Source organism: Macrobrachium rosenbergii, chromosome 48 (assembly GCF_040412425.1).
Source record: "Macrobrachium rosenbergii isolate ZJJX-2024 chromosome 48, ASM4041242v1, whole genome shotgun sequence".
NCBI lineage: Eukaryota > Metazoa > Arthropoda > Malacostraca > Decapoda > Palaemonidae > Macrobrachium > Macrobrachium rosenbergii.
In genome coordinates, this window is record NC_089788.1 from 1,525,997 (window position 1) to 1,549,345 (window position 23,349).

At 39.2% G+C, this 23,349-nt stretch overlaps 1 protein-coding gene across 1 annotated transcript; it reads right to left on the reverse strand.

The window, feature by feature from the left end:
• Positions 1 to 284: 284 nt before the first annotated feature.
• On the reverse strand, positions 285 to 21,681 carry LOC136831170 (uncharacterized). Its single transcript, XM_067091123.1, has 4 exons — positions 20,202 to 21,681; positions 14,810 to 15,440; positions 12,236 to 12,317; positions 285 to 7,173 (listed from the first exon to the last, which is right to left on the reverse strand). The coding sequence occupies exons 1-4, from the start codon at positions 20,262 to 20,264 to the stop codon at positions 4,122 to 4,124; spliced, it is 3,828 nt and encodes a 1,275-aa protein (XP_066947224.1). The 5' UTR covers positions 20,265 to 21,681; the 3' UTR covers positions 285 to 4,121.
• Between the last annotated feature and the right edge of the window lie 1,668 nt (positions 21,682 to 23,349).

Genomic DNA, 23,349 nt, shown 5'->3' on the forward strand with positions numbered 1-23,349 from the left:
TCAAGGAATTGTACTGTTGCTGGAAATTTATATTTACTTACACAACTTTGTTTGTTCCGTTTTCATTTCACCAGCACGATGGCAAATGATTTATAGAATTACACGGTGCACTTTCATGCTTGTAAGAAAGCTGTTCATATGGTTTGTGCATTTCAGCCACTTACAAAAGTAAATGGCTTATTTGCACAAAACATAAATTTACAAGAAATCAGTTCAACCACCTTTGCAAAAAAAAATTGAGCAAACTTTACAAAAGGATATAGACAGTCAAGAATAAAAACAGCTTTAATTTGCGTATATAGCATTTATTATAAAATACAGCATGTAGAAAAACACGAGACATTTTAAAACAGTGAATTCACACAATTGTGGTTAGAATTTTTTTTGTTATAAAATCAACATTTAGTCCGTATAAAAATATTGTAATTCACTTATTGTAAAAGTGTACTGTACATCACCGAATTTGTATAAACTACAGCACGTCGTGCTACTTAAGACTAAAAACCACATGAACATTTTTTAAAAACCATTTCAAGGATCCTGTTTTAATATCTGTGCGCTACTGCAATTTGTGATGTTGTGCTGAAATGATTAATCAAAGTTTGTCCACACAATGCTGATAATACACACACAACTAATCTGCTTTTGTATACACTTTTCTTTATTGAACCGTAAATGTAAGGCAGTTATGAAAACAATGTCCATACCTTGACTTTTGAGGGTATGTATTCAATCTTAGCGTAAGTACCAGCAGTTCTTCCTACTCTGTAAAACCAATAATCATTCAGTCTAGTTCTGAGAGAGAGGCAAAACTTTTCGGTTCAGTAGTCTGATCAAACTACCCTATTTTTATCAGCACAGCATCTTGAGGAAAACTATCATTACTGGTGTAAAAAGACTTTAATTTAAAAGATTATGAGACAGTGCAATTTCAGAATAAAATGCAAGATAATCTTGGTTTGAATCTCCCATTATTACTTTAGTTCTTGGAAATCCATTCATAAGCAGTTAATACTGTCTAGCTTCTGTACAGAGCTAGCAATGGTGAAAGTACTTCAGTGCATAATGAGTCCAGTCAAGAATAAATTATTATTGTTTTTTTAGGTAGTTTAACCACAACAGAGAAAACAGTGATGGTTACTATGGTTGTTGTTTATGAATTAACCACACAATATCACCTGACTTGTCTTAATTAAGCAGTTAGAATAACATACCTAGTGGAGGCTACTTTAAATTCTTATGAATTATAATAATGTAATACTGTAGTCTTCTTAACTTGACATATCAAGCCTTATAAGAGAAACTTTACATTATTTACAGATCTCTTACTGTAAACTTGCACACACACCACGGCAAGTACAGTACACGCAGAGAAACAGAAGCAAAATAGATCTTTATCATAATTATCTCAATATACTCTGTATACTCACCTACTGATTTTTTTGGTAACATCAAAAACAGGTGAAAGATAATAAAAGGCAGGGAGAGAGAAAGTTGTTGTTATGGAAAGGGTGCTCTCCTTCACTTTAATTATTAACCTGAAGTACATCTAACCAAACTTCAGTGCAACTTTAGTGCCTTCTTCAAAGTTCCTACTGTATACATCATTTTTAACAGGCAATTTGTGCTCTTCAAATTTTTTCATTCACTTTTGTAGTAACTAAACTAGGCTCTTGGAAAACCATATCTAATTCTTGACTCCTTGTAGATTATGGAGATTAAGATTATAGAGGATTATTCTGCATGTAAAGAAGGCCTGCACATATAAGAGGGAGTGAGATTCCAACCTACTCCACCACAATGCTCCTCCAATCTAAATTTAGTAATGCATTTCATCCCTTCTCAAAAGTAAGATTCATGTACAGGCAGTTCCCGTATTATGTTGGGGTTTCCGTTCCGACACTGTGCTGTGACCCAGAAAACGACGTAACCCGGAACGTCGCAAGAAAAATGTATAAAAGTGAGAAATAAAGTGATGACTTGAAACCTCTGGGTGCACTGTACAACATTTTACTTGCATTCTGATGTGGTGTGCATCCAAAATCCTCCAAATTTTTTTACTTTACATTGTAGCTGTACGCACTTTTACTGTTCCGTTGAGGTGTAAGATGATGTAATGTCAGAAAATATTAGTATGATATATTTGAAAGGCGACAAACTTGGAATGATGTAACCCGATTCTGACCTAACCCGGGGACTTCGTTACATGGATTTTATAATGAAAACAAATCAAGTGGAAGATTATCTCTCTTTCTCTGGTCTCATAGTGCAAATGGTAGCATATTACCTCCCCTATTGATAATAAATGAAAATGAGAGGGCCTCCATGAGGTAAATTTCACCCCACGAAGGTGTAACTACGCGTAAGATTTTCTTTTTTTATTGTTATTACTCAAAAGATGAACCTCATTCATATGACACAAGCCTACATGGGCCACTGGCCTGAAATTCAAGCTTCCAAAGAATATGGTGTTCATTTGAAAGAAGTTACAGAAGGTAACAGGAAACACAGAAAGAGGTACATTGTCTTAAAATGAAAATGTAGACGTAAAACAATGTAAACATAAGTCCAGCTTTAAAATCTAGCTGAAACAACCTGGCATAATAGAGTACGTTTTATTTGTTAAGCCATCAACCTTACCCTCCTAACTTACAGCAACTTATTCTCCCTAAACTGGGAAGAGGAGCAGGTTATAATACTAGCCAAAAGAGGAAGAACTGGCCATGCCAAGTGTTTACACTAAAGAAAAGCTTAATGGATTCCTCCTGGAAGGATGGGGTTTATCTATCCAAAAAAGCTTACCCCATTCTTGATGAGGCTGTCTTCATGTGAAAAAGAAAAATACAATTAGGCAAATGCCATACACTTTTAAAATACAAGCAAGAGAGGAAAGCATATCTCTTCATAGACACAACCATTCTATTTCAAATTACAGGGAAAGTTTAGGATGTATCATCATCGCAAAGAAAATCCAAGTGCTCCATCACGGCAACCAGGAACTTATCCATGCTTAAACCTACAGAAGGCCACAGTCTTCAGCAACTGTCTCCCTGCAACTCCTCTACATAGTTGGCAAAGCAGGACAGGGATGCATAAACAGAAGGGGAGGTAACTGTAGCAGGAACATTCACTGCCCCATCCCATTCAGGGTAGTGAGCTGTTCAGTCACCATCCAACCCTGCCCGTCTCCCTCAGACTACGCCCAAGGGGACATCTATAAGTACCAATCCTGAGGCAGAAGCAAGGGGCCACAGCAAGAGATCATTGAAAGGATCCAAAGAGAATGGAGGGTGTTACCTCCTGACCCATGCAAAAGGCACAAAGAAAACGAGAATGAATGTTCACATGTAACACAAAGTACCCTGTTGATCATATTTGTGAGACACTCAGGCAACATCATTGCAACAACAATCACACTCACAACCAACTAAAACCCAGTCATTGACCAGGGCTCACAGATGTTAAGGAATTCTTGCAACAGTGGAGACATCTTGCCAAGAGCATGGCCACAGAAAAAGTGACCACTGACTGTCAAATAACCGGGGGTTCTCCACCCTCCCCAATCACCTAGCAATTTACCAAATTGAAAATGAATGGACCAGCTTTGCTAAAGGTATAGCCATGTAAATTACACAGACCTGCATCCTCACAGGAACAAATTATCATATCAGAGATAAATAATAACGTGAAGAGATAAAGATTCAATGAAGAGAGAATGTAGGCCAGGCCTAAGCTAGTCACTAAGTTAGGCACGCGCCACTATTATCATTTGGAAAATTCATGCAGTATTTTGGAAGGCAGAAACTCCCATACATGCTAAAATATACAGTTACAGTAACTTATGTCGAATTGAAAACCAATGGTATTTACATTATTATTTTGATGATCAAAGTCTTATATACAAGTGTAAGCGATTAACAAATGAGAAGTAAATGAATGTAGAAAACAATATCAATGATGACCATAACTAGTATGAATGAGCAATAAATTGTGAACATATTTTCTAAATATCACTATACAAAAATTCCTCCACTCAAAAGGGATAGCTCTCTCAACAGAAGTCCTGAAGTTGCAAACCATTTTCGCTACATAATCAAACAACCAAGTGTAAAACAACACTCTCAGCCCTCCTGCAAACGGTCATTAAACAACATCTTCCCATTGTACGTTTTCTTAATTTTAAAACACTTGTTTTCACATGAACATGTAAAATTGAATGTTGAAAACATACTTTCCCTCCTGATCGTTTCTATAAATGCATGTATGGACTCCTCGTCCAATGTATGATAAGAAGACACGATTGTCAGAGAAAAACGGTCTAAACATAACTGCTTTACCTGTTTAAGATAATCAACAATATCCTTCACCCCTTGAAAGGAGAGATGAGTTTGTTCTAAAGAAATACTTTGTGCCAGAGCTAATGTTTTAAAAAACCTGTTGAATACAGACTGATCCGAGCTAAGATTACGCAAGGTTTCATCCTTCAAGCCAGGCAAGGCACAGTGTACTCTCAAGTCTCCACACACATCCTTCCTGACAGTCGCAACTCTACTCGAATAATTGAAACTTACAATGTCGTACAGATAAACATCCTTGAGCAGATCTGCAAGATCATCCAAGTCCTCCTTCCTATCCAGTTCATCACCAGCACATATACAAGGGAACAGACGACAATACGCACAAATGCCCATCTCGGATGTAATGACAATCTCCTTGCCTTTTGGTTTGTCAATCTTTTTTTGTTCGCGTTCATCAACGCTCAGTCTTGGCCTTTTCAGCAACTCCTTGTCACCGCCCACCTCCAACTGGTTATTCTTCAGTTTCTTGGTCACAAAGCTTATGTCGTCGCCATCACTTGTATGGGAGCTCAAAACCTTTCTAACGCCTTTCAGAGAGAGCTGGGAATCCAAGATGATTAACTTCTGTATTCTGTATCGTTCCAAAAGATTTAGTAACAAATTATTGTTGGAATCGTCATAAAAATCCATATTTCTTAAAAGCAACCTCTCTAGTTTTGGTGGCTGCTTCACATTAACGGTAATAGGCAACATCCACCCACGTCTAGGGATTTTGTAATTCTGGCCAGCTGGAATACTTCTATCAATCTCCATGTCTTCATGGCCGGAATTCTGGTGGAAATGTTCGTCTGTGAACCGATTCTGGGCACGAGACTGATCAAGGTCAGGAAGCTCAACTCTTAAACTCAGGTTTTCCATGTCTTCAAAAGCCACCAGATTCAAACTGAAGTTAAGAGTGATATAAATATCGTAAATACTTAACGACCTGATGTGACCGGGAAACCGCACCATGTCTAGAAATTTCTGGATATTGTCAAAGTATTTGATCCTTAACTTGAGTGAACGATGATCTGGAACACTGAATGGCTTTACTGACGTAAGGAGTTGTTCTTCCGTTGTTAATTCGACTGTTACAGAGATATACTTGAGGTCTGGTAAATGGTCACATTTCAAAATCTCAACAAGAGAGGAAACATCATAGACAATGACATCAATAGTGTCCAAAGTAGTCAGTGAGGACCCTTTTAAGAACTCAAGAGTTGTAGAACATAATAGGGGACCAGTATAAGACGTGATAAATATTCGGCAACGAGCATTCACTAATGTTCTGCAAAGATCTCTAAGAGAATCTTGATGAGTGATTGGGAAATAACTATCTCTAGCAATGCAAAACTTTACTTTGGCGCAATTTTGCAAACTTTCTATGTTCTTCAATTTATTCCAAATCTTTATTAGCATCCTGACATCTACAGTACTTTCTAACTTGATGGTCACTGGTTGATCCCTATCCAATTTGACTTTCTTCAGCAAAACAGCCAATCTTATTAGTTTTCTATCATCAAATCTCCCTGTGTTGATTATCCAACAAGGCGTTGAAGAAAGCAGCTTGGCAAATAAGCTGATCACTTTTGGTTCTTGACAAACATCATCCAGTGCAATTATGTAGTCCCAATTTGACACAGCATTTCTTAATGGATTTCCAAATTTTTTCTTTTTTCCTTTTTCATTGCTGCACATCTTGCTTTTTGATCCTTCAACTTCCATCGGCTCTACCTCTCTATTTTCCTTGCATTTTTTCAAGCTTTTAATATCCAGAAGATTAGTCAAATAACATTCCATGAAGGCCAATACCCGGTCTGAAGGACTGCGGTACTCGCCCCAAAAGCCAGAGTGACACCACATGCCACAAACAAATTTAAATACTCTCATGAAACTCGGAGCGCTTGACAACCACTCTCTGCACGCTTTGGCTGGGTTGTGAAAAACATACAATGCAGCTATGAAATCCTGGACAGAAGAATGCCTAAATTTTGTTTTCCTATTTTCGTGGCATAAGAACATATCTTTTACCTCATCCCCTATCTGATTAAGTTCCTTTTCACTGTAAGCATTGCTGTTTCCCATTTTTAAGGCATTCAGTGCAACCTCTCCTAACTTCAATACACCTGACTTTGTATCATTCCAAACCCAACCACTATTTTTGAACGTGGTATCAACAAAAGCTGCAATCAATTCAAAATCAGTGCCGAAATTCACTGCACTCCCGTGCGTCAAAAATACCTGTACCATGTCAGGTGATGTAATTAAATATTTGTATTCACACTTTTCGTACAGATAGCTTATTGAATCCCTGCGTCCACCACTGTGCTTTTGCAGAAGCTGAAGAACATGATGATGTGAAAATGGTTGCATTTCCAACAACATCCAGTCATTTGTGTGTGACAAGACTTCTCGATGAGCAGCAATCCAAGTGCCACGGTGCATTTCTTTGAAAATATTTCCTAAGGACATCATGTTCCAGTCTACTATAAATAATATGTTACTGATATGTTCCCCAATAACTGCCTTCACAGTCTCCAGCCCATAGTCTCCCACTGTACTTGCAGCTAAAGATTCAACACAGTGGTATACTTGGTCCCAAAAATCTGTGCTTGAGGTGACGACGGGAAGTATTTTTTGCTTTGGTTTCCTGTCGATATCTTCAAGGTAGAGCACAAGGGAAAACTTATTACTTTTCACGGCTGAAGCTGCAATACTCCTAAACACCGTTGACTTTCCCGTTCCAGTCGAGCCACAGAGTAGCATGGGAAGGTTTTTGCAATCCTTGCACTCGTCAGTAATATATCTTGGAAGGTCTTCGATAACCTTGCTTTTCCTGAAATTAAAAGCAAATAAAAAATAAGACCATAATTCCTATTTCAACCGCAATCACTTTTCAAGAGAAACTAACACTCACAAAATACAGTACGGCAATAAGAGATTGTTTTTATCTACAAGGACAGAATGAAAGAATGAGTGCATGAAATCTGGGTCATATGGACCAGCACTGGAGCCAAAGAAGCCATTTCCATCTGTTGTCTAAATTGGAAAAAGTGGAGTATTGATCTACATCTATCTAGCTGCAAGTGGAGTAATGATCTACATCTATCTAGCTGCAAGTATCTACATATTTGGTGGTTCTTATGAGACAACAATTTTACATTTTAACTTTTGACACGGAAAATATATTCATATGAGGTACAAATCACTGCCTTATTAGTTTGACTTCAGAACTCAAAGGGTACACTAACAATTCACTAGGTAATTATGTTCATCCCAAGTGGGTCACGACTTTTCTCTGATTCCCTTCGTAAGTTTACAGTTTCAGTCAAATTGAAAAGAAGCATTATTATTTTCCTTAGCATTTATCCTTTTTTTGAAGCACTAGTATTTCTCAACATTGCTTTGTTATGTAGGAGTATTCCTAAGCATAAGCTAGACACAGTTGTCCTTTCTTTCATATGGACTGCACTGGATGCAAGAGTTGTAATACTCACGAAACAAAATGTGCCTCTCCTGCTTCTTTGCTTCCTGCAGAGTAAAACTAAACTCGTGTCTTGACAGTTTTTGTACATGTCCAAATGTTTTATCTTTCCCATTAACCCTGTCTTATCTAAAACTTATGTATTTTGTCTTAACCATTTACCAAGTCTCATCCAATACCAATAATGTGGCATGTAAATTATTTTCTTGTGCCCATGAAACTGGTATACTGTGAGCTTTACTTCACTCGTGCAACAGAACTGGATGGACTTATTTTTTATTTACATAGCATTCAACAGTTCACATTTTTGTTCTGTCTTCAGACTGACATCTAGTTTTCTGTTGCTTAAATCACAACTCAGCTTGGAAAACACCTTGGCATAAGTGATCACCTGTGCCTCACATCATTTCTCCCTTCAACATGGATATACATTAAGTTTGCCCCATAAGTAAGGTGTAATAAATGTAGTAGGCTACAGTATCTACAAGCCATCAGTGTATACAATAAAACAGGTTTTGACGTAGGAAAAGCCTATTTTTGGTAGTTGCATTGAGCCGTCAAGGAGTTACCTTCCATGGTCTACCAGAGCTCCATGGTGACCAAACTAATATCAAAGAATTCTCTTCCAGTTGGTCTTTTTGGCCAGGTATTGTGTTGTAATGATTAACATTATAACAAGTGATGGAGTATATAATGGACTCAAAGATAAGGGGGCACTTTCCCTTATCTTCAGCGAAGCTGAACCCAGTTTTTCTGTCAAAAGAACCTGCAAGAAAGAGAAGTGATTATTGCGCATGCGCGTCCGCCCTCTTCCTTACAACTGGGCCATTAAAGACCAAGGAGCCATGACTTTCTGTTGGTCAATGCAGGATGATCCCTTGCCCAAATCCCATGCCTTTCCGTCAGGGAAGTGGGAGGGTTTTGAGGACTCAACAGCGACTACCAAAAATAGGTTTTCCCTACGTCAAAACCTGTTTTTTGATAGCGTAGTCACTTGTTTCATGCTCACGGAGCTTTACAAAGAAATAAACAGGTGACAAAAAAGGCTTAAGCTTTCAATTTTTAATCCCAGCACCCCAAAGGAAAAACATTTCTGGTCCGAGGTCAAGCCATAAATTTCAAGTCCCATTCTTTATTCCAAAGACTCTTATTATTCCAAACACTCTTCAGGTTTTGGTACCAAGGGACAAGAAACTATACAAGAACTTACGTTTTAGGATGTAGTTCTACAATAGCTTACCTAAGCATGTTGGGTTTGGTTGCCGTACTGTCGCCCTTCTCCCAGTGATGGTTAGCATACTCACAGTCAACAAGACCCCTGGTTTTCTGCCGTAGCACCTAAGGGTTAGGACTAACCATGCCACCTACTGATATACAGTGTAGTCGAATTTGTTCGAGCACATGGCAATAATTTAACTGATGACCATCCTACACTCAGAGGCTTCTTTGAAAGAGACATTTCTGAAGGCCAACGACGTACTTACTTTCTTAATATCATGTGACCTAGGAAAGGAGAGTGGATTTGCCTTTTTAATGAGGGACACTAAAATCATTCTCACCCCTTGTAGGGAGAATGGTTAGTTTGTGCTAGGGTGTAGGAATATAGGACCCTCTGGGAAGTTTGAAATGACTTCTAGGTAAACCTTAAGTGCTTGAACCAGGCATAATGTCTTGTCTGCTAAATAGAGTTTTCTTATAAGAATAGATTTCCTTTTTAAAGGATCCTCACTCTGGCCAGGAATGATGGGCCAGGGGACAATAATAATTGATGGTCAGCTGCTTATGTGATGCACCATCCCCGTCTAAGAGAGCCCAGTTCACTAATACGAGCTCCTGATGCTAATGCAATCAAGAAGATCCCCTTTTGTAGCATGTGCGTTGTGGTTGTATTGGGTCCGCTGAATTGAGGGGTTGATAGAAATCTAAGCACCTTGTTCAGGGACCAAGTGATTGGAAGCCTTTTGGGAGCAGGCCTTTGTAGAGCAAAAAACTGCAGAAGGGAAGTGACAACTTCTATACTGGAGTCAATCCCAAATCCATAAAGCAAGGATTCTGTTAATGTCGCTTTGTATGCCATGACTGTTGTAACCACAAGGTATTTGTCTTCAAAAGGGTATATAAGGAAAATAAAAAGTTTTTCTACAGAAACCTCAATCGGGCTCTCAGTATGGATATAATCTAACCATATCTTCCATACGGACTGGTATTGACGGATAGATGGCGTCCATAATTTTTGCACTAGGAATCTAGCAATGTTGGGTGAGTAATTGTCACGATAGATATTTTAAAAAATCCATACGCGAAGGTCTCGGCTCAGAAAGGAGGATGCGTAAACGACTTTCCCTCCTATTGTCTGGGATAAAACAGCAGATGATAGCAGAATTGATCTTTTCATCCGTTGTTGAAGCAATAGGGACCAATGCCTCTTTGACCAATTTGGGGCTAGATAGAACAGCAGATGACAGTGGAATTGATCTTTTCATCCGTTGTTGCAGTAATAGGGACTGATGCCTCTCTGGCCAATTTGGGGCTATTCAGTAAGCTGTTCCTTTGAAGGTTAGAAGTTTGCTCAAAACCTTCAGAATCTGGGACAATGGAGGAAAAAGATATCATCCTCCCCTTTTTCCAGTCTTTAGGAAGGCATCTCTTGCTGTTGCTTGACTGTCCAGGTTCAGAGACATGTATTAGGAGTTTGTGATTCTCGTACGTGACGAACAGGTCCACTTCCGGTTGTGGAAGCATGTTGGCTATTGTTTGAAAAGAGTGGTTGTCCAACATCCACTCTGTTGAGGCTGTCGTTTTCCTTGATAAGAGAGTCTGCTATTACAATGAGGCCCCCTGTGAGGTGAACTGCAGACATGTGCCACTTCCTTGCTTGCACCATCCGAAGGATGGCTAGCACTACCATACTGAGAGGAGGTGAACATGATCCTGGCCTCTTGATGTAGGATACTGTAGTTATGCTGTCTCTCTCTTCTGGAGGTTTGAGTTTTTTGAGAGACAAAAAGAGAGCCATCAGCTCCAGGAAATTGATATAAGAATTCCTCAGAGTAGTTGATTACCTTCCTGCCACCTGACAATCGTCCCAATGCCCTCCCAACCTGTCAACGAGGCATCTCTGTGTATTGTGAAATATTCTTTAGGCAATGTTTATCTCAAAGGGCATGGCTGAGTCTGTATGTATCTTTCCCTATCTGGAACATTGGAAGGGGCGGAAGGGAACGGCTATAGGGACATGCCAGTACGCATCTTTCAGGTCTACAGAAATTATCCAAGCCCCTGACCTAACAATTTTCTTTTCTCATTGTCATTAGTATTGCTGTTCTATCTGATTACCTGGTAACAGCCTGACATTTAATTTGCTCTGAATTTTGGTTCCTCAATTGATTTGTAGGTAGGTGAGAGAACAGCATTTCTCTTAGTGCATGACAAAATCAAGTAAGAAGTAAAAATCACATGGCATGACCCTCTGTACTTGGTTTGATTGGTATGGAGTAGCAACCATATAAGGTACTCGAATCTATATCCCAAAGTCCTAGAATTTCACCGATTACGAAAAACAATGTTCGTATTCCATAGGTCCAACAGGTTGATGGAAGGCTGTCCTTGCAAATATTATCTGGAAACACATACCAGTCAGGATAAAGAAGTACAGAGAAAATACTAGAGAATGAAAGGAAAAATATCAAGTTCTTATTTGAAGACAGGCACCAAGAAAGAAGACTTCAATTTTGAAGCTCATTAGGAACTAGTCTGGTTGTTCTGTAGGAAAAATGAATGATGGAGGCATTTTATGGCACAGCAGTTGAATGCATACTCGATAAAATCCCAGACCACAATCAAAGAGAGGTCTTTCCAAGATGCTAAATGGTAGGTCAGAGCACCCCAGATACTGAAACACCCCTACCCAGCTCACTACCACTAATTAACCACTTTGCTGCCAAGTTCCAACAACCACTTCCAGCTTAAGCCAGGAAAATTCCTAGATAAAAGGTGATGGTATTTAAAAACAAATCTAAGAATTACCAAACACCCACAATTTTCAACAAATGCCACTCTATAGAAAATGAAAAACAAATGAAGCACATTAACCTAAGAAAATGTGCAATATTATATAATTAGTCATCTGCAACATCAACCGCAACCCTTATTGCAGCAAAAAGTGTGCTCCATCACCTGAAGAGAGAGAGGTTCCCTACCTCGGGCTGGTAATCTGAGGTAACAAATAAGTTACAGTTTGCAGCTTTGTATGAAGAGATTATTATCATTTTAAAATCAGTCAAATGAATAACTGTGTTGTAACTTTAGCCTGGCATAAAATTAAAATACACAGCATAAATAACATATGTGAGAGAAATTCATCAATCAATCAATGTTCTTCCGTGCTACAAAAAATACAAACTAAGTAACTTACGTAGTGTCCAAGATGACGGGGTGCACAAAGGTTGGCTCAGGAAAATACATGTACTTTTTATAAATTTCCTCTTGTAGCTTTTCTGTAATATAAGAAAAAAGGATGAATATAAAAACTTTAATGATAAAGTACATATGATACTTTAACCATCTTCGAATAAAAAAAAAAAGGTTTTGAGTACTGTCCAACTGTAGTCATGTGTAAAAGATATGCCTCCTTGGAAAGCTGCCATGATTCACAGATACAATTCACTGCTTTGGATTTTTCTTTTTAGCCTGTTAGATAAATTCCAGACTTCAAACTAGTAAGGAGTGAGATAAACCCCTTGATGGAGTCTCTTCCAAAGGCTTTCTGCTACAAAGGCTCACACTAAACAAGTGAAATGTTCATATGAGACACAGACAATTCCACAACAGATAGCCTACTGGTGGGAGCAAATACTGGCTATCAGGATTCTGCTACCCTACATATAACAGGACCAATTCAGAGTCCTCTGGTGCCAATTCCTAATAGGGGCTCCACGGATGCATTCAATTACTGTGCACCAACAGGCAGAATGGTCAGAGGTCTCAGGCTGCTGTACAGTAACTTCTCTCTTAATTAAACTAATAGGTCCAAAGGGGTTTGGAAAACTGTGAAATGTGGTTAAGAAAATGCATAATCCTATGCTGAGCCTAAGCTGACCACAACAAAACCTATGCCCAGTTGCAAACCACAAACTTAGACAATAAAATCCACAGAATCAATACAAACAAGAGCAATTCAGTAAGGCAGTATAAAAATACAAACACACATATTCTATTTGAAATACACCCATAAATACTATACTTTAACAAGCAGAGTATCTCAGTTGAGACATTCAGCACAATATCTATACTACTTAGTAACAAACATTTAAGTACAGTGTCACCCCAAACAAGCTTTTTAGTTATATGTTTTACAGTCTCTCTCTCTCTCTCTCTCTCTCTCTCTCTCTCTCTCTCTCTCTCTCTCTCTCTATATATATATATATATATATATATATATATATATATATATATATATATATATATATATATATATATATATATATTCAATTACTACTCATTCACTTAACATCACAGAAGCATACACTTGTGATAAATAAATTAAATACTGTTAATATTTCAGCCAACTTTGAGGATGTTGTTGAATAAAACAAGGGAATGGCACATCAAACATGGTAATAATAAAAATGCAGTAAGGAGCATTGTGCAATTATGGAAGAACAGTTAAACGATGGATTACTGTACGTACTTGACTGACCAGGTAAGAATATCATCACCTACAAAAGGCTTCTCCATAACGGAAACTGCAGCACTAAGCACCAGCGATATTGGGATCTGTGATGTCAGGCACACAGGAGAGGCAGACAGGAGACACAGGTGTGCCCAAACACAAGAGAAGGAAGAGGATACAAATGAAAGGAGTAGAGGAGCACATTTATGTACTGAATCCTTCATTCACTTCACCTCATAACCTCTCGGAAGCCTCTGTGAAGAATGGGCTGCACATACACAGGGCACTTAAGACACACCTAGATATCTTGCAGAGAGTCAGTCAATGAACTTTGTGACTAACCAACAGCTACTCCAGGTACTCAGTTTGCAAGAAGGTGACATGGACTAGGCCCTATTCTAAGGAAACGCTCATGGGAAATCCCAAAGGAAAATCTGGAGGACAAGAATCTTGTAGCCAACCCCTCCCCCCCCCAGCATTACCAGTTTGAAGGCCAAGCAACAAAGGAGAGATCACACACTACCAATTTGCGTATCTAGCATCTAACCAAATCAAGATGTTCTTATAACATAAACCTTCACAACCCAGTCGAGAACTGTGACCACACAGAAAACTGGGACATCTTGACTCAAATACAGTCAAAAACAAGTGACAGGTTACTGAAATGCAGCTGACTTCAGTGACTGCATCCAGTTCGTGCCAGGAATGCTCCTATATAAAAAGCAATGGTTTTATTCTTGTATGAACAAACTAATGTCTCTCAGAAATACAAACTTAAGGGTGTCCTCCTCCCAACCACACCAACTGAGTCTCTCCCACAGCTTCAGCTCACCAAGGCTCATAACTTCATCTGTCAGTGAGCCATTTACACAGAAAGCAATATGCATAAGAAAACAAAGAAGTCTGTGTTTATGAGACAAACATCAAAATTTATACTTCATCAGCAACAATAAAATAAAGAAAATATTGACAGTAAATGGCTCATAAAATTAAAAAACTGTGAATAATGAGGAGCAAAGAATTACTGTACTCTCTTGGACACCCAAAAGCACATTCGCGAAAATACACTTACGAATGACTTGTTAATTGTAAAATGGAATGGACATTACCTATAAAACAAAGCAACCTAGCTACCTGTAACCTTACTGGTAACAGGTTTATGCATTACTTTAAATAACTTCATTCAGAAGGCCTAATCAACACCATATGAAGAGATAAGAGATTTGTATTGGATTTAAAAACATCATAGAGCAATGTACTCTTTTCCGTAACTTAATTTCTAGTACTGTGTATAATTGATGCATGCGAAATACTTACTAATTATACTGAGGCCTGAGTTACATTCCAGACCTTGTTCCTTATATCTCTTCACCTGATTTCTGAGATTTGGGATCTGACTTGCATCCACTTGCTTATACAGTGTCTCACAAGATGTTGCAAGTGTTGTCATATACTCATCAAAGGTTCCTGCAGGAAACCTGTACCTTGGATGGAACACCTTATTCCTGGTCTCCTTGATTTTATTCAGTGCATCGAGCACAGCCTTGTCTATTCTGTAATCCAGCTGTCTGTTAGCTATGATGTTCAGCAACAATGACAAATCCAGATCTTTCAGAACTCTGCACTGCGAGTCGTTTTGGTCCCTCAAGTTCTGAACTGTGACTCGGCTCAATATGTCTTTGTTTTCGTCGAGATTGTGTATGTGAACAGATCTCTTCTCCTGCTGCGATGATCCTCCATCTTTCAGCTTTCCTTGATTTTCCCTCTTTCTGGAGTTATCCACTCTTTTTAAAAAGTCATAGAGGGGGAGGTGGTTTTCATTTTCCGATACTCCGTCCATATAGCTACAGTTTCTGAATTCTTTAATCAGTATCAGATAGGCCGCATCAGCGCATTCATTGCGGAGGAGCTGGTAGATGGGCAGTAGGAATTTAAGGTCAGTGTCACCCTGAAAAAAAAAAAAACTCTATTGAAAAATCAACAAACAAATATTTTTATTTAACTTAATACCTGGTAGGCGCTGTAAAATATTGTTAATTCTCAACTTGTATCATCTCAGCAGAAAGTAATAAAATGGAATGCATAAATTTAAGGCAACAATAAAATATGCAGATGTATGTGATATAATTATAGGGGGGAGAGAGAGAGAGAGAGAGAGAGAGAGAGAGAGAGAGAGAGAGAGAGAGAGAGAGAGAGAGAGAGAGAGATGTACGGTTGTAACAGACATCATTTTTATTTTGCACATTACACATACCCACCTTTGTCTTGAATTCTTTTTTTCTGTACATATTTACAATTTAACTGTTCATTCTTGTACTGCTGAAATATGATTTTTTTTATGACAGATTTTTATGATTCTGACAAATATGACATTAGTTTGCACTGAAAATGCTTGGTCCACCCACTACATCTTATGATGATGGTGGCACCTCTGTGGTAGCCAGGAAGTTATGAGTTGGGGTATGGAACAAAATTATATGAAAAATGTGGACATCAGTTAGTTAATGTTCCTAACTTAAACTGAATTAGAGAACCAGGTCTTACTTGGCCACACCTTCATCCACATATCCACACTCTCCTGTATATGACAAACCCACACCTTCATCCACATATCGACACCCTTTTGTATGCGTTGCTCCCTAAACTATGCTGACTCTAAAACCATGGTTTCTTATTAGAGCTCCCCTCTTCATTAGATATGGGGGGTGGTTGATAGGTTAACCAAATACTTTCAAAGGAAATAGCCATCAGTAACCCAATAACATTTTATTTGACCATCACTGAATCTAGTTCAATCTTTACATCTTAACTGCTACTCTAGAACCTGGCTTGATTTCGAAGCCTTGTTTTTTTTATGGTTGTTCAGTGGTACTATAGACGAAAATCAATTAATTAATTATCTTTTATTGCTTCTGTCATGTTGTTGTTTGGTATAACAGGGATACTTAAACAACTAGCCTAATCTACTCAGGAGGGGCAAGGGAGGAGATTGGGCAGTAGACCCACAAATTCATGCCCTGGCAACGTTCATTCTCAATCCAAACTGCAATCTTAACAACTAAAAGCATTAAGAAGGTAAACTTTTAAGTGGACTTGGCATAATTTTCCTATGTTTTAAAGGCTTAGAACGTCCTGAAATTCATTTAAGGTAAAGTTTTACTTTAATATTAAATCACCCATGACAAGGCCATGTTAGGGTATATCATGGGCCCCTTACAATCAATACAAAACATAACAGTAACAGTAAATTTGTGGTAGATTTAAGAACAAGTTTTGTACTAATCATCTTAGGGAGACTTGAGATCACAGCATAAAAGCTCCAATATCAAACAGTAGTTTAAAGCAAAAAAATTCTAGCAACATTTATACTTAGTGGCATCTTCAACTTAGGCAATCACGGATGAGAGCAGCAAGATGTCCGCTCTCATTGGTGGCCGACAAACAATGCCGGGGGCAGTAGTCACAAATTCTCCCACTGACCAACAATTATCCTCAATCGCAAACTGCAGCTTCTGCAGTTACCAGCTTTTGTTGGGAAACCATTTAATAAGACTTCACCACTTTTTATTTTTGACTGGAAATTCTAATTTTCATTTTTGTTTGAAACATCCATATTTTAAGTGAAAAGTGGCAAACTGAGCAACCATTTAGAACGACAACAAAGTTTTCCTTTAATGTTAACTATCAGACCTTACCTTGAGTGCCAGGGTGTCAGTGACCTGACTGGCCAGGGGGTCCCATTAAACATCAATGGTAAAACATAACGGGATTTTTTATTATATTTGTGGTAATTTAATAAAATTTTTGTATTCTTTAATCATGTGGTACTGGAGTTTAGGAAACGAACTTTGAGATCACATCTAGTATAAAAAAGCTATGGTTACTAATCAAACAGTAGTTTCAAAGCAAAAAGGGTTCTCAAACCAGCACCTTTATAGCTACGGGCATCTTCAACCCAGTACCTTCACGGATTTGAGAGTCAAGAGTCCTTCTCATTGGTTTTCGTCAAACAACCCGGGTTACGATGAGTCAGCAGTACCTTCTAAGCCACGGTTACCAAACCAGCACCTTCAAAGCTGACGGTTTGTCGTCAACCCAGTACCTTCTAAGTGACAGTTACCGTCAACCCAGTACCTTTTAAGCTACGGGGAATCGTCAACCCTTTACCTTCTAAGCTACGGTTCTTCAAACCAGCACCTTATTTTTGTTACTCGTCAACCCAGTACCTTCTAAGGTTCATTTTTGTTCGTCAACCCAGCACCTTCTATTTTAAGTTTCGTCAAACCCAGTAACTGGGGCGGTTGCAAACCAGCACCTTCAACCGGTTCCTAGAATGCCAGTACCTTCTAACATAACCAACCCAGTACCTTTCTAACCCGGTTAGGGTGTCAAACCACCACCTTCAAAGCTGGCCACGGTTCTTACAACCCAGTACCTTCTAAGCTACGGTTACCCGGCGTTCTGTCAACCCAGTACCTTTTATTATACGGTTAATCTTCAACCCAGTACCTAAAAGCTTTTTAAATCAACCCAGCACCTTCTGGTACTGGAGTTCGTCAACCCAGTACCTTCTTTTACGGTTACTCGTCAATCCAGTACCTTAAAAAAGCTATGGTTACTAATCAACCCAGTACCTTCAAAGCTACGGTTACTCGTCAAACCAGCACCTTCATAGCTACGGATACTCGTCTAACCAGCACCTTCAAAGCTACGGTTACTCGTCAACCCAGTACCTTCTAAGCTATGGTTACTCGTCAACCCAGTACCTTCTAGGCTACGGTTACTCGTCAAACCAGCACCTTCAAAGCTACGGTTACTCGTCAACCCAGCACCTTCTAAGCTACGGTTTTCGTCAACCCAGCACCTTCTAAGCTACGGTTACTCGTCAACCCAGCACCTTCTAAGCTACGATTTTCGTCAACCCAGCACCTTCTAAGCTACGGTTTTCGTCAACCCAGCACCTTCTAAGCTACGGTTACTCGTCAACCCAGCACCTTCTAAGCTACGGTTTTCGTCAACCCAGCACCTTCTAAGCTACGGTTACTCGTCAACCCAGTACCTTCTAAGCTACGGATACTCGTCTAACCAGCACCTTCAAAGCTACGGTTACTCGTCAACCCAGCACCTTCTAAGCTACGGTTACTCGTCAACCCAGCACCTTCTAAGCTACGGTTACTCGTCAACCCAGCACCTTCTAAGCTACGGTTACTCGTCAACCCAGCACCTTCTAAGCTACGGTTACTCGTCAACCCAGTACCTTCTAAGCTACGGATACTCGTCTAACCAGCACCTTCAAAGCTACGGTTACTCGTCAACCCAGTACCTTCTAAGCTACGGTTACTCGTCAAACCAGCACCTTCAAAGCTACGGTTACTCGTCAACCCAGTACCTTCTAAGCTACGGTTACTCGTCAACCCAGCACCTTCTAAGCTACGGTTACTCGTCAAACCACCACCTTCAAAGCTACGGTTTTCGTCAACCCAGTACCTTCTAAGCTACGGTTACTCGTCAACCCAGTACCTTCTACCAGCTACGGTTACTCGTCAAACCAGCACCTTCAAAGCTACGGTTTTCGTCAACCCAGTACCTTCTAAGCTACGGTTACTTCGTCAACCCAGTACCTTCTAAGCTACGGTTACTCGTCAACCCAGTACCTTCTAAGCTACGGTTACTCGTCAACCCAGTACCTTCTAAGCTACGGTTACTCGTCAACCCAGTACCTTCTAAGCTACGGTTACTCGTCAACCCAGTACCTTCTAAGCTACGGTTTCGTCAACCCAGTACCTTCTAAGCTACGGTTTTCGTCAAACCAGCACCTTCAAAGCTACGGTTACTCGTCAACCCAGTACCTTCTAAGCTACGGTTACTCGTCAACCCAGTACCTTCTAAGCTACGGTTACTCGTCAACCCAGCACCTTCAAAGCTACGGTTTCGTCACCCAGTACCTTCTAAGCTACGATTTTCGTCAACCCAGCACCTTCAAAGCTACGATTTTCGTCAACCCAGTACCTTCTAAGCTACGATTTTCGTCAACCCAGCACCTTCAAAGCTACGATTTTCGTCAACCCAGCACCTTCAAAGCTACGGTTACTCGTCAACCCAGTACCTTCTAAGCTACGGTTACTCGTCAACCCAGCACCTTCAAAGCTACGGTTACTCGTCAACCCAGCACCTTCAAAGCTACGGTTACTCGTCAACCCAGTACCTTCAAAGCTACGGTTACTCGTCAACCCAGCACCTTCAAAGCTACGGTTTTCGTCAACCCAGCACCTTCAAAGCTACGATTTTCGTCAACCCAGTACCTTCTAAGCTACGGTTACTCGTCAACCCAGCACCTTCAAAGCTACGATTTTCGTCAACCCAGTACCTTCTAAGCTACGGTTACTCGTCAAACCACCACCTTCAAAGCTACGGTTACTCGTCAACCCAGTACCTTCTAAGCTACGGTTACTCGTCAACCCAGTACCTTCTAAGCTACGGTTACTCGTCAAACCAGCACCTTCAAAGCTACGGTTACTCGTCAAACCAGTACCTTCTAAGCTACGGTTACTCGTCAACCCAGTACCTTCTAAGCTACGGTTACTCGTCAACCCAGTACCTTCTAAGCTACGGTTACTGGTCAAACCAGTACCTTCAAAGCTACAGTTACTACGGTTACTCGTCAAACTAAGATGCAAAATGCCCACGAAGGCGAGAATGCCATACTTACAGAGCCCGAAGTACAAGCTGTGGCGCGGCCTTGTTCGCCCTCGGTACTGCTCGCCCACTCCATGACAGCGACTTATTAGCGGACCTGGGTCCACCCTAGAGTAACACTTCAAAGCCTAAATTACAAGTCCGACCATAACTGTCTCGAGATGTCACTTAAATATCGGCTGAATTCGGCGACCATTCCACTTCCGCCAACGAGTCGTCCATTTCACTGCGGCCAGTTTTATGCGAGTCAGCGTGTGAATTACACTCAAAACGATTTAATAAGGACAATTACGACGTTTCGCACTGTAAATCTAGTATGGTGTAACTTCCAGCAGGGTCAAGAACGTTCTGGGCCACCAAATCGTGGCACTCCCTAGGTGGGAAGGGGCCCGACAACCCCTACCCTGGCTCTCCAACCTGTTTGTTATTGTTTACGTTTAAGATGGCGCATCAGTGAGCCATAGATACGTGTTATATACGCCTCGAGTTAAATATATTCCAACTTATTAGTTCTATGGGGCATTTTATTTAAAATTAAAAGACATAAAAGTATTTTTTACACTAATTAGAATGAATATTGAATAAATTGATGTCAACTACTGCACAGTGGTGACAGAAGAAGTTGCCCAACCTTAGCAAACGTGAGGCGAAATTAGTGGAATGCTACACCGGCCATTAGAGGAGAGTTCGTAGTAGTAACTTCGTTCATACTAATTTTTAAGTCTATCAACGTGTTTTGTTTGCCATCATCTCCAGCGTCTCTTTAAATACAGTTACAAATGCTACAACTATGCGCAATAAAAACCATCGAATATATGACCTTAAACCTTACAAATAGTTAAATGTTACAAGCAGCCACTCTTCAGGGAGGGAGAACAAAAGAAAAAACTCGAAATATAAAATTACGAAAATGTCACTCACGAGAAAACAAATGCATTAAAAAAACATACCCCACATGAAATCAAAAACCATGGAAATAAAATTAACAAAGCCAGACCGCGGTTAGGAAATTAAGTCATCTAATCTCCTAGCTTTCAACTAGAATCTGATAGATGAAAGAACATAACAGTAAATGCAGATTTTGTCTATAAGATTTTCCATGCCATATGTATATCGTATTTTAAATAAGTACGACCTGGAAAATATGGCACTGAGTGCTTTGGGACTTGAAGGCTAGGGTTACTGGTACTGTTCGTAGTCGATCGACAATTTGAAGTCATACGTATGACACTATGCTGAAGTGATGACGCTATATCTACGATAACATTTTTTTTAAGCTGCTTTCAAACGTATGGAAGTGAGCGCATGCTAGAAACGACTACAAATTTGGTTTCTCATTCCTAAAATTCATATTTCAATTCCACGTTATATTTTGTTCATTCTTTTGGGTAAGAAATCTAAACCAACATGGCTTAATGGGTGCTATAACTCAATACCGTACGCACACGAACACATACTTACAAACACACACACAAATGAAGAAAATACGTTCAAAGACGCCGGTGAGAGAGAGAGAGAGAGAGAGAGAGAGAGAGAGAGAGAGAGAGAGAGAGAGAGAGAGAGAGAGAGAGAGAGAGAGTCGAGCTTTCGAAGTTCACGTGGAGTGTATTTGAGGAGTACGTAGGAAGAATAAAGTAATACGAATAAGTAAATATATGAGTTCCTATATTTGTCGTTAAATCGTTATTGGTATTCAGGCATTATTATTATTATTATTATTATTATTATTATTATTATTATTATTATTATTATTATTATTATTATTATTATTATTATTATTATTATTATTATTGAGCTTCGAATCTCATCCTGAGAGAAATCCAGTTTAATTCTTTATACCTCAATGAGTCCTTAGTCCAGAATTGAAACATTGTGAAAAAACTGAAAGAAAACAAAATGATAGCACACACACACACACACACACACACACACACACACACACACACACACACACACACATATATATATATATATATATATATATATATATATATATATATATATATATGAAAATAAGAAGGCCCATAAAACACTATTTAAACGTTGAAACCATATATTTCAGGCACTTGTTTCTGTGCCCCTGTTCACTGGTAGAATATGGACAGGTGGAAAGTTACAATGGTATATATACAAAAACATGAAGGTGTGGCCTTAGGCCTCCGATGTTAAGGAGGTGGCGTTTCTTAAGAAGGAGGAGATTGACCAAATTCCCTAGTGGTTTTTGGCCTCATTAGCTCCCGTTTGGCGATGGATCTGGCGGTCGCGTTTCTTGGGTCATCTTCTTCAAAAAGGGTGCGAGGATTAAGGTGTCAATGGCGTCCGATTTCCAATGTCCTCCTGACAATATGAACCTGTCAGGAGGACATTGAAAATCGTTTCTTGTCATCTTCTTCAAAAGGGTGCGAGGATTAAGGTGTCAATGGCGTCCGATTTCCAATGTCCTCCTGACAATATGAACCTGTCAGGAGGACATTGGAAATCGGACGCCATTGACACCTTAATCCTCGCACCTTTTTTTTAACAAGAAACGCGACCGCCAGATCCATCGCCAAACGGGAGCTAATGAGGCCAAAACCACTAGGAATTTGGTCAATCTCCTCCTTCTTAAGAAACGCCACCTCCTTAACATCGGAGGCCCAAGGCCACACCTTCATGTTTTTGTATATATACCATTGTAACTTTCCACCTGTCCATATTCTACCAGTGAACAGGGGCACAGAAACAAGTGCCAGAAATATATGGTTTCAACGTTTAAATAGTGTTTTATGGGCCTTCTTATTTTCATATTACACTGTAGTATTACAGGAAAAGACATTCATATATATATATATATATATATATATATATATATATATATATATATATATATATATATATATATATATATATACATATGTATATATATATATATATATGTGTGTGTGTCATTAACTTTCGTTCAGTTTTTAACAATATTTCAATTCTGGACTAAATTTAAGACATCCCGAGGTAGGAAAAATTAAGCTGAATTTCTCTCAGGCTGAGATTCGAAGCTCAAAATAATAATAATAATAATAATAATAATAATAATAATAATAATAATAATAATAATAGCCAACCTGTAACGACATATGCAAGAACTCATATATTTATTTATTCGTATTACTTGATTTTTCTTACGT

What these genes read in the sequence shown, in the direction of transcription:
- LOC136831170 (XM_067091123.1), bottom strand. Translation starts at nt 20,264, where the DNA reads ATGGAGTGGGCGAGCAGTACCGAGGGCGAACAAGGCCGCGCCACAGCT. An exon ending in CAGCTTGTACTTCGGGCTCT is followed by an intron (nt 15,441 to 20,201) that starts GTAAGTATGGCA and finishes TTTTTTTTTCAG; the next exon opens with GGTGACACTGACCTTAAATT. An exon ending in CCCGTCATCTTGGACACTAC is followed by an intron (nt 7,174 to 12,235) that starts GTAAGTTACTTA and finishes TTTTAATTTCAG; the next exon opens with GAAAAGCAAGGTTATCGAAG.